This window comes from Chiloscyllium plagiosum, unplaced genomic scaffold (genome assembly GCF_037043375.1).
Source record: "Chiloscyllium plagiosum isolate Xiang-an unplaced genomic scaffold, Cpla_swu_hap1 HiC_scaffold_5, whole genome shotgun sequence".
In the NCBI taxonomy this organism is placed as follows: domain Eukaryota; kingdom Metazoa; phylum Chordata; class Chondrichthyes; order Orectolobiformes; family Hemiscylliidae; genus Chiloscyllium; species Chiloscyllium plagiosum.
In genome coordinates this window covers 12115277-12127729 of record NW_028270143.1, presented here as the reverse complement: position 1 = coordinate 12127729, position 12453 = coordinate 12115277, and the positions used below count along the sequence as shown (strand labels likewise).

At 40.9% G+C, this 12453-nt stretch overlaps 1 protein-coding gene across 2 annotated transcripts in view; it reads right to left on the bottom strand.

Moving 5' to 3' along the window:
- The window catches only part of LOC122548185 (antizyme inhibitor 2-like), an 81406-nt gene that overhangs the window by 15526 nt on the left and 53427 nt on the right, over positions 1 to 12453 (bottom strand). For both annotated transcript variants that reach the window (XM_087987007.1, XM_087987006.1), the window contains exons 5-7: positions 10712 to 10846; positions 8773 to 8854; positions 8223 to 8306 (exon numbers count right to left, since the gene is read on the bottom strand). In XM_087987007.1, the coding sequence (XP_087843133.1) occupies positions 8223 to 8306; positions 8773 to 8854; positions 10712 to 10846 (301 nt within the window). The remainder of the gene's footprint in view (positions 1 to 8222; positions 8307 to 8772; positions 8855 to 10711; positions 10847 to 12453) is intronic.

Sequence of the window (12453 nt, the reverse complement as noted above, 5' to 3'; positions counted from 1 at the left end):
TCACATGATATCAGGTTATGGTCCGACATGTTTAATTGGAAGCACTAGCTTTTGGAATGCTGCTCCTTCATCAGGTGGTTGTGGATGAAGGAGCAGTGCTCCAAGAGCTACTGCTTTCAATTAAACCTGTTGGACTCTCACCTGGTGTTGTGTGATTTTTTTTAAAACTTTGTACACCCCAGTCGAACACCGGCATCTCCAAATCAGGATTTAATTTAGTTTGATTTAATTTATTATTGTCACATACCAAGGTACTGTGAAAATTATTGTTCTGCGTGCTAACCATACAAATCATACCTGACATAAGTACAACAGGATAATAGAACAGAATATAGTACATTGCATTATAGCGAGGGACAATGTACACAGAAAAATTAACTCTAATATGTGAGAGGTCTGTTCATAAGTATGATAACAGTGGAGAAGAACATGTTCTTAAATCTATTGGCTTTAAGCAAATTAATAAGGATAGCATAAATGAAATTCTCATGGAATTTAATGAAGGATAATGGATTAATGTATTCCATCATTCATAATTAATTATTATTTGGCAAAGTATGACATTGCTTTTCAGAATGATATCTTATGAGCACAGAAATAACCTTTAAGCTGTTATTTTGTGTCTCAGCCAATAATGGGTTGTAGTGCTTCATGACAAAGGTGCAACCTGCATTGCTAGAAACATACTGCATTAATATTGCTGGGAATTTCTTAAATAGAACTGACCTAAAACTGACAATATTCAACTACTGACACAAACAAAGTTTGCTCCAAATGCTGAGACTATGCCACATTTTGCTGGAGAACATAAAAATTTGCAGAAAAAAAATAAGAGTGGGGGTTCATTGAATTGTTCTTATAGTAAGCAAACACATACAACGCAAGCTGAATGATTTCCTTCTGTCCTATTGTCATTCTGTTTTATAAGAAGCTGCTTTTCAAAGAATGAAGCTCACTGTCAAGGGATATACAGCATAGATTGGAGAGGGACTGTGTTTCCTTTAACAGCCTGGACTACCTCGATAAATACAGTGGCTACAAGAGCAGATCAGAGCCTAAGAATTCTGCCTCTGTGATGTACTTCTGCCCCCAAAGCCAGTCCTTCATGGACAAGATACAAGTCATGAATGTGATTGAATATTCCCCACTTGCCTGGATGAGTACAGCTCCAACAACTCTCAAGAAGGTTGACAGCATCTAGGACAAAGTATCCCGCTTGATAGCATCACCGCCACAGGCATCTACTCCCTGAAACATGGACTCTCTGCAGTACCATCTACAATATGCAGTACAGAAATTCACTGGTAGACACATGAGAACACTACCAGTTGCAAGTTCACCTCCAAGCCACTCATGGTCCTAATGTGGAAATATATCACTGTTCTTTCAGTGTCACTGAGTCAAAATCCTGGACCTCCCTCCCTACCATCATTGTGGGAAACTTACAGCACAGGACAATAGTGATTCAAGATGGCAGCTAGGAGTGGGTAATAAATTCTGAACCAGCCAGTGATGCCCATATTCCAGGAAAGAATAAGGAAAAAGTGTGGTGCTGGAGTTACGGTTGTAAGGAAAGTCAGTGGTGATGCGGATTCCGTTTCGAGCTGAAGGCTAAACTTTCATGGGTCAGTCTTTTTCAGTTAGAATCCTGGTCAAAATACGCAATGTCACCATCATCTTAACTGTAGGTTGTCCTGTACGTGGTGAAAGTGGTATCCTCTGGGTATCATCTAATTCGTAGTGTCTATCTTTGAAATGAGATAAGAAATGTCTCTCCAGTCAGTATACTGTTCACAACAGTGACAGGGGTACAGACACCTGTAGGCATTGTTGGTTAGAGATAAAACATCTTTGTTGCTGAAATTGGTAATCTGGACGGGTACCCAATTTTTTCTCCCACAGTGATGAGGGCAGCTTCCTGAGTTATTCCAACTGGGAGTTCTTCCACATGTGACAAAGACTGATGTCAACCAGTTGGAGACAGCTGGCATGAGCCTTTAGGCGTAATTGTTGCGTGGGTGAGAAAAGAACATGCAGATTTGCTGCTATTTGAATACTCCTAGCGCTTTGGATAGGCCGAGTCTTTGACCTTGCCAGAGCATGTTTTCCAAGGACTCACAGATATTTCTTAATGCAGCATGGGTACTCTCGTACTCTCCACTGCCTTACTTCCATTGGAGTATTATGTATTAGAAACCTCAGGCTATGAAAAGGGTGATACAAGACAGGCAGGGTCAGTTTGATGTAGCCATGATAAGGAATGTTTGACCCTGTTGAAGCAGAGATATGGATGCCCTCCAAAGGCTCCGCAATGAGACGAAATATGCCCCTTGACTCATCAAAGACTCTGGCTTTTAACTGAGTAAAATGGAGAAGGTTTATTCAAGATGACAACGACCACATTGAGAGGTTGAGAAACCTTGTTGAGAATATGCACCGTGAGGATGAAGTATCTGGGAGGAGAGAAATCTTCAAACAATCCGTCTCCCCAACCTTTCATGCCCCTCCTGCCCTGTATATGGCTGAACCTAGAGTATACATATCTGAGTAATTGGTCATTCTAGAAGGTGCTGAACAGGAATGGAATCGAATTATCTACAATTCTGAGGAATTGCCTACAAAAGAATGGTTTTATCAGAGACTGGTTGAAAGGGCAGATGCCCAGTTCACTTCGAGGAGGCAGGGCAGAAATATTTGTGCCCTCAGTTTAACTCTATTTATATTGTTTAATCTGCTGAGGCCGTACTCAGGAGTCACAGGAGGAAAAAGGAAGTGCAAATGGATTGAGACATCAGCTAAGCCTCCAAAGTGTTGTCATCGATCTGCTCAGAGATCATATAATTCCTACAGTGTGAAAGCAGGCCATTTAGCCTATCACATCTACGCTGACCCTCTAAAGATTATCCCACCCAGACAAGGCCCACCCCCTCTCCCGTTCTTGTAACCCAGCATTTCCCATGGTTAATTCACCTGCCCCGAATACTATGGGCAATTTAGTATGGCCAATACAACTAACCTAAGATCTTTGAATTATGAGCTGAAACTGGAGCACTGGAGGAAACCCATTCAGACACTGGGAGAATGTGCAAACTCCAAACAGCCAGTCACCTAAGTCAGGAATCGAACCCACATCCCTGGCACTGTTGGAGCAGCACTAACCCACTGAGTCTCTGTGCCACCCATTACTGCATCATAGGAATCCACCTGGTAAACTTTGTTGCACTCACAGCCATAATCACAACCTTCTTTTTCAGATAATGAGACCAAAAATGCAAACAATACTCCAGGTGTAGTCTTACCAAGGCCATCCGATTGCAGCAAGACATCCCTGCTTGTGGACTTGAACCCTCTTGCTAAGGCCAACATATCATTTACCTTCTTTATCCAGCTGCGCCTGCAGGCTTACTTTCAGCAACTGGTGTACAAGAACATCCAAGTCTTGTGGCACCTCCCTCTTTCCCAATCTATCACCATTCAAATAATGATCTGCCTTCCTGATTTTACTACCAGTGTGAATAACCTTACATTTACCCACATTCTCCTTCATCTGCCATGCACTTACCCACTCACTGAACTTGTCCAAATCACACTGAAGCATTTCTGCAACTTCCCACTCAATTTTGTGTCATCTGCAAGCTTGGAGATATTACATTTAGTTCCCTCATCTGAATCGTTAATATATTGTGAATAGCTGGTGGTCCTAGCACTGATCCATGTAGTAGCCCAATGGTCACTTGATAGTATTCAGAAAAAGACCAACTTATTCCTCCTGTTTGGCAACCAGTTCACTATCCATTTCAGTTACACTATACTCCAACCCCATGCATTTTAATTTTACTTGCTAATCTCTTAAAGGAGTCTTTCAATAAGGTATCATATAAGTCCAATTAAACCACATACACTGGCTCCCCCTTATTAACTCTGCAAGTTACATTCTTGAAAAGCATGTTCTCCCTTTCCAATCCAGTCGCTGTTTACCAAGTGCTCTATTATGAAATCTTTTATAACGGTGGAACAGTTGGGCGGCACGGTGGCACAGTGGTGAGCACTGCTGCCTCACAGCACCAGAGATCCGGGTTCAATTCCCGCCTTAGGCGAATCTCTGTGTGGAGTTTGCACATTCTCCCTGTGTCTGCGTGGGTTTCCTCTGGGTGCTCCGGTTTCCTCCCACAATCCAAAAATGTGCAGGTTAGGTGAATTGTCCATACTAAATTGCCCGTAGTGTTAGGTGAAGGGGTAAATGTAGGGGAATGGGTCTGGGTGGGTTACGCTTCAGCGGGTCGGTATGGACTTGTTGGGCCGAAGGGCCTGTTTGCACACTGTAAGTAATCTAAATCTAAATAACGGACTCCAGCATTGACCCCACTACTGTTGTCAGGCTAAATGACCTATCACTCCATGATTTCTCTCTACCTCCTTTATTAAATAGTGAGGTTACATGAGTGACCTTAGTGTAAATCCTAAATAGCGATGCTCTAATTTTATAAGATTTATGACCTCTTGTTTTGGATAGATGTGCAATTACACCTTTGATTAGGTTGATCAAAAAATATTTGCCAGTGAAATGTCAATCCATTGGTTTCTATAGCTCTTTAATTGTTGTCTTAAATGGAGCTGTTTGCCAAAAAAATCTTGTGATACACAAACAGTTTATACAGTATACAATGTCCTCTTAACACACGGCTGCCTTCATTTCTGCAGAATGAGTATTTATCCACTTCAAACAGTACCTAATGCCACATTTTATTATGTTTAGCGTAGAATTTTATGTATTTGACCATGTACAGCTCAAAAAAAAATCACTGAACAAATTGAATCTGGAATAATTTGTTGAATGCATTTGCACACACCTATTCCCTAACGTCATCTGCACTCATTGCTTTTGAGTAAATAAGGGCAATAAAAATAATTTAGACGATAGTGGAACTTATGGGTATGTTAGGCATAAAATTTCATGATCAAAAGTGTATTTTTACAGCAGCATTTATGGTCCAAAATTTTGAACACATCAAAAAAAGATCAATTTTACTTTCAGTAAATTTTTGAAGCTCAGTTTCAATTGAAGTGCCGTAAATTCAACACTGCCTTCAATTTAAAACAGCATATTATTCTTTACTTCGGATAAATATGTTATGTTAATAATCCTGTGAAACAGAATATGCAAATTGCCACATTCAAATAGCTGTTTGAATGGAATGCCAAAATTAGGTTGGGCCAATTAGTGAAATGTTAAACAGGTTTCTGAAATCCAATGCATAAAATAAAACAAATTAGGCTGTAGGGCCAGGGATAGGGCAGGGGTGATAGAAAAAGATTCCTGTTAACTGGTGTGTAATTGCAAAAGTTCCAATTGCAATCAATTCAAATTCTCTTTTTGGGTTAAAAAAAGGTACTGTCCGTGAGGATTCAGTTAGAATGGTAATTCTCTAATTTTAGTTACATTAAGTCATGTGTAAACAAATATTTCTTTTACACCTAATGATTGAATTGGAATTTCAGTTGAAAAAACAATTAATTTCATGCAGCCAATATATTAATTTTACAATGAAATACTTAATGCAAAAATGCTGGAGCAAGACCTGTTATCACATGCTTCTGGAGCAGCTGGGTCTTGAAGCCAGGCCTCCCGGTTCATTCCAGTAAAGAATTCATCAAATAATATAACCAGTCTCCAATTTATTTTAACCAATAACTCATCTGCTTTTTTAAATGCAACCTGTTTAATCTCAATGGGAGACTGATTACCAAGGTTAGATCTCATGGAATAAATGGAGAACTAGCCATTTGGATATAGAACTGGCTCAAAGGTAGAAGACAGATGGTGGTGGTGGAGGGTTGTTTTTCAGACTGGAGGCCTGTGACCAGTGGAGTGCCATAAGGATCGGTGCTGGGTCCTCTATTGTTGTCATTTACATAAATGATTTGGATGCGGGCATAAGAGGTACAGTGAGTAAGTTTGCAGATGACACCAAGATTGGAGGGGTAGTGGACAGCGAAGGGGGTTCACTCAGATTACAACTGGATCTTGACCAGATGGGCCAATGGGCTGAGAAGTGGCAGATGGAGTTTAATTCAGATGAATGCGATGTGCTGCATTTTGGGAAAGCAAATCTTAGCAGGACTTATACACTTAATGGTAAGGTCCTAGGGAGTGTTGCTGAACAAAGAGATCTTGGAGTTCAGATTCATAGCTCCTTGAAAGTGGGGTCGCAGGTAGATAGGATAGTGAAGAAGGTGGTTGGTATGCTTTCTTTTATTGGTCAGAGTATTGAGTACAGGAGTTGGGAGGTCATGTTGCGGCTGTACAGGACATTGGTTAGGCCACTGTTGGAATATTGCGTGCAATTCTGGTCTCCTTCCTATAGGAAAGATGTTGTGAAACTTGAAAGGGTTCAGAAAAGATTTACAAGGATGTTGCCAGGGTTGGAGGATCTGAGCTACAGGGAGAGGCTGAACAGGCTGGGGCTGTTTTCTCTGGAGCGTCGGAGGCTGAGGGGTGACCTTATAGAGGTTTACAAAATTATGAGGGGCATGGATAGGATAAATAGGCAAAGTCTTTTCCCTGGGGTCGGGGAGTCCAGAACTAGAGGGCATAGGTTTAGGGGCAACCTTTTCATGCTGAGGGTGGTACGTGTATGGAATGAGCTGCCAGAGGATGTGGTGGAGGCTGGTTCAATTGCAATATTTAAGAGGCATTTGGATGGGTATATGAATAGGAAGGGTTTGGAGGGATATGGATCGGGTGCTGGCAGGTGGGACTAGATTGGGTTGGGATATCTGGTCGGCGTGGACAGGTTGGACCGAAGGGTCTGTTTCCATGCTGTACATCTCTATGACTCTAAGTAGACTAGGCACCCCCAAGACGAGTTTTTATGATGATAGTGAGCAGAGTCTTGGCCACTGATAGGAATAACCTGCACGGACCATTTATTAAAGTTTTCCAAACAGTTAGCACATTTCAGTAAACTTGTGATTGCTGTATCGGAAGATGTTGTTTCTGAATCAATCACAAGACGTTTCGTTTTCCATTGTCTAACCCACAGGAATAACAGAGTCTCAGAAAATGATAATTGCAAGTATTTTGCCATATTTACTTCACAGTTTCAGGTCTTGGCCTCGTGCTCTTTCAAATCTGCTGAGTCCCCAACGCTTCCCGTTGAATTGTACAGCCATGCTATTGGCATATTTGCAGTTGGGAGGCACATGTAAAATAGGCTAAACGATCTGACTTTCTGCTCAGTCACAGCCACCCCGCCCATCAAATGTAATACTTTTGGGAAGATGGAGCATCGTGCAGCCTGTTCCCTCACAAACCAATCACTAGCCAAATTAAATGTCTGTATACAGACCTGCTGGAATACAAAGTATGGCTGAGAAAGGTGCAACGAAGAAGGGCATAAGCCCTTCATCAGGAATAAGCCTCAATCTTATGCCCAAAATGTCTATTCTCCTGCTCCTTGGATGCTGTCCGACCTGCTGTGCTCTTCCAGCACCACACTCTCGACTCTGATCTCCAGCATCTGCAGTCCTCACTTTCTCCTCCATGTTAATAGGAGTTTGCTAACACTGAGGAGGTTTACAACGAGAGGGAAAACACCAAGCCATCAGAATACAGATTTTGCAAGCATTTGTTTTGATATTGTCAGATGTTTTGGTTCAGTTTGATGGAGACTTAATTGGGATTGGAAGTTTGTGCAGTTTATCCGAGACAAGAATCTTGTTCAAAGCAGTTAAAGAGAGTAAATGCCCCCAGTGAAAGAGTGCAGTTTGTGAATCATCCATTCCATCAGTGTTTGCTTAGAATTTTGCAATAATTAAAAGTTGAAGAAAGTTTAGTCTCTCAGTTGTGGGAGTATTCAAGGAAAAAGACTTCACAATCCACAGGGCAGGAAGTGAGAAGAAGCAGTTAAGTCAAATCTATAGATTGAATAGGAAGAAAAAGATTCTTGATGAAGTGTGAAGGGATGGTTAAAAGATTGGACTTTGTTTTGCTCTGTGTTTTGAATCTTTCCAATTTTATTGTGTTTGGATTGCTTGGTTTGTTAAATTTTATCTTTATTCTTTGTGTAATAAATTTCTGTTTTTTAGTTAAAATCACATCTGCAGCCTTATGTGCTTATGTTTCAATGAAAGCATGAACAAATATGAGCAATCAAGCCAGGTATCATTTTGGGGTCTGGCTTGTCCATCAGTAACATTAGCAGGGATCATAACTGTTCTACCTCTTCAAATGTAACTTTGTCTTCTCCAGTTCCTGGAAAACCACCTCCAATATCAAGTAAATACATCTGAAATCCAAGATGAATCTGTAAAATAGGGAAATAGGTATCCAATTTGGACATAATAAATAATGATCAAGCATCAGATTTTCTCTGGTTTCTCATGCAATTATACACCACGGTTAATGGGGTTCACAATGTTGATTCATCACCTCCATATCAACCCTCATTGTTTGTAAATTTAGTGGATAGTTATTGCAGTTGGTTGCCCTTCCTGTTTTACCTCGGCTGGGTTCAGCAACTGCAATATAATCACCTGGATTTATCTTTAATGTAAAATTTACTGTTTTTATCTCAACCACCAAGTGTTGTAGTCTCAAAGTTCAAGAGGTTATGAAGTTTGATTTTATTTTATAATTGTAGCAAAAGGATAATTGTGAAATAAATGCACCGATTGCTAAAATGACACAAACTGTTTCTGGTTTCATCATAAACTTATCATTGAAAATTTCTTCTTGTTCATCTTTCAAATGAAATTCCAAGTAAAACATACCCCAATATCAAAGACAACACGTGCATCAGCTATAGCCTGAGCAAAAATCTTTGGATCAGTACAGCCACTTCCGACATGAAAACTGTGAAAAGAAGAGATATCATCAAGCTCCAACTGAAATCAAGGACTTTTAAAATTTGTTTCATGTGATGTATAGTTGCTGGCTTGGCCAGTATTTATTGCCCATCCCTAATTACCCAAGTGTTGACATGGGCTTGGAAACAAATGTAGGCCAAGTTAGGTAAACATGGCAGAGTTCCTTACCCAGATTTTGTGAATTAAATAGGTTTTGCAACAATCAATAGTGTTAAATTGTCAGTGTTAGACGAGCTTTTTTATCACAGATTTTTATTGACAGCAAACGTCACGCTCTGTCAGAGTGAGATTCAAATCTGTATATCCAGAACATTAGTAAGAAGTTCTGGATTACTTGTTCAGTGACTATGTCACACCTAAGGAATGTACAGACATTCATTTTCTATAAATGTGTTCAGCTTCAGCGCACAGTTTGACTGGAACTCTTAGCCACACATATCATTTTTAAACTCAAATGTAGCTTGAACCTGCCAGCAGTGCACACAAAGATGCCCATATTCCCATCTTTCAAAATATAGCACACTGTATTTGACCTTAATCTTCTCCATCTATTTCAGAATCCTACTTTCCTCGAACTACATAGGCTGCACATCAGAAATAGAGGGCTTCATTTTGCAGACAGAGTCCAGAACCAGACAACAAGTAGTTTTCTGGATCCAAGTTTGCTCATGGTCATTGTGCAGGAGGCACCCAATTACTGTTTCATCTCTTCAGTCATCACCCAGCTCAGGATGGCAGCCACATTCAAGAGGCAAAAGCTTTATTGACAGACCCTATTAGATGGACCTCCATCAGCTGTCAATGTGGCTGTAGGTAGATTGATTAATAACTGAGTGTACAAGACCCTCATGCATGGCTTGCGGTCATGGAAGTGCAGATCAAAGAAGCAGCATAAACTTCCTCGAATTTATGTTAGGAGGAGTAAAAATTGCGAGAAATGTATTATTTCTGGAGAACAAGAGGAGGAAGCCATCCAGCCCAATTAGTAAGGCACACATGACTAAAGGATGTTAAAGGAGTGAGAGGTTACAGTGTGTGATCGGTATCTGCATTGAGTACAGGAAGTCCCTCAATTCCTCTCTGATATATCACAAACTGAGTAAGATGCTGGACCCAGTGACAGACATGAAGTAGCTGCATGATCTGAACCTCACCACCTGACAAAGGAGCAGTTCTCGGAAAGTTTGTGACTTACATAATCCTGTTGGACTGTAACCTGGTGTGATGTGATTTCTGACTTGGACTTCACTGAGCAGAATTGGATCTCAAAACAGCCATTGCTCAGGAAAGCTGAGGACATGTGTGACCATGTCAACCTCACCTGAGGGAAGGTCTCACTCTGCTGCAGCTTTTTGAGAACGTTGACTACTTGCTTGAATTAATACATGCAAATGTGTCTTGTGATGATCAGTTAGAGATTATTGCAGCCTTAAAGACTCTTGATCTTTATACAACAGGGATAAAGTGTATGCAGTACCTGCCAGAGGAGTGGGAATGGGCAGCTAAACTAACAATTTTAATGCTAAGAGAGAAAGAGTGTTTACCTGTAATTGGCTTCTTGCAATAGGGCCTCGTGTAACAAAGCAATAAAATAAATAATTTAGTAGCATTTGCACATCATCATTGTAAATGGTGCAAATCTTGTGATTGAAGCAACATCTTCCTACAAAGAGGGAATAATAACACTGATAAACTCTTACCTGGTGTCTGTAAAATCATAAAAGCGACCCAGTAAATTCAAGAGTACATACAGATAGACAATCAATGCTGGCTTTGCCAGCGATCCTCATTTCCCATGAAAAAGAATTAAGAATGAAAGAAAGCTAAAAAAAATGTGTCCTACCTAACACCAATGATGTCCAAATTCAAAGCCTTTGCATATTCCATTAGCAGTCTGCACTCACTTAGTGATGCTCCAAACTTTTCACTCAAAGGCGAATGGGATGTAAAATCGTTTACAGCAATGCGCAGAACCATTCTGAAACAGCAGTAGGAAAATGAATTTAGCATTCCTGAATAAAACAGAATTGCAAGAATTATCTCAAACATGGAGATCAAACCAAACTGAATGACAGTGTTTACCTACCATGCCTCTGTTATGTCTCTCATACGTGATTTCTGCTCATCTTACAATGTGCATTCCTGAACAACTTGCCTGTCTGACAAAATGTTGGCACCTCTTACATTTATGCCATGTTTAGAAAGCCACTGTCCACCTGGATGAGCACTGGCAATCCAAATTTGCGCAGCTCAAACAGATGCAGTGGTAACATGGCAGAGAAGAAATATTAAACTGGAGAGGGCTCAGAAAAGCTCACCAGGATGTTGCTGGGAATAGAGAGTTTGAGATATAACAATAGGCTGGATGAGATGGGAATTTTTTTCACTGGAGCTTTGGAGGTTGTGATTTAAGATCATAAGACACAAGAGCAGAAGTTAGGCCATTCAGCCCATTGATTGATCTCTGCCACTCAATCATGGCTGATAGGTTTCTCAACCCCACTCTCCCTATTTCTACCCATCACACTTGATCCCCTATCTATCTCAGGCTTAAATATACATAATGACCTGGCTTCCACAGTCTTCTGTGGCAGTGATTCACCATTCTCTGACGAAAGAAGTTTCTCCTCATCTCCATTCTAAAAGGTCTTACTTTTACTCTAAGGCTGTACCCTTAGGTCCTAGTCTCTCCTACCAAAGGAAGCATTTTCCCTGCATCCACTCTGTCCAGCATTCAGTATTGTGTAAGTTTCAATTAGATCCCCCCTCATCCTTCTATACTCCATCGAGAATAGACCCACAGTCCTCAAACGTTCCTCAGATGTTAAGCTTTTCATTCCTAGGACCATTCTCGTGAACATCCTTTGAACATGCTCCAGCGCCAGTACATTCTTTCTGAGATATGGCACCCAAAACTCCGCACAATATTCCAAACGTGGTCTGACCAGAGTGTTACAGAGCCTCAGCAAAGCATCCCTGCTTTTATATTCAAAACCTCATAAACTTAATGCCATCATTGCATTTGCCTTCCCAACTACTAACTCAACCTGCAAGTTTACGTTGAGAGAATCCTGGACCAGAACTCCCAACTCTCTTTGCACTTCACACTCTCAATTTTCTCCCCACTTAGAAAATATTGGGGATGCCTCTATTCTTCCTACCAAAGTGCATGACCTCACACTTTTCCATTGTTTACGCCATCTGCCACTTCTTTGCCCACTCTCCTAACTTGTCTAAATCCTTCTGCAACCTACCTGCCTCCTCAAAGCTACCTGTCCCTCTACACATCTTTGAATCTTTTGCAAACTTAGCCAGAATGTCTTCGGTTCCTTGATTTAGATCATTAATGCATAAAGTGAAAAGTTGTGGTCCCAACCCTGAACCTTGTCACTGGCTGCAATCCTGAGAAAGATCCCCTTATCTCTACTCTCTGCTTACTGCCAGACATCCAGGCTTCTCACCATGCTAGCACCTTGTCTCTTATACCATGAACCCTTATCTTACAGAGGAGCCTCCTAAACTGCATCATATTTTGGGCAGCACGGTGGCACAGTGGTTAGCACTGCTGCCTCATAGCGCCAGAGA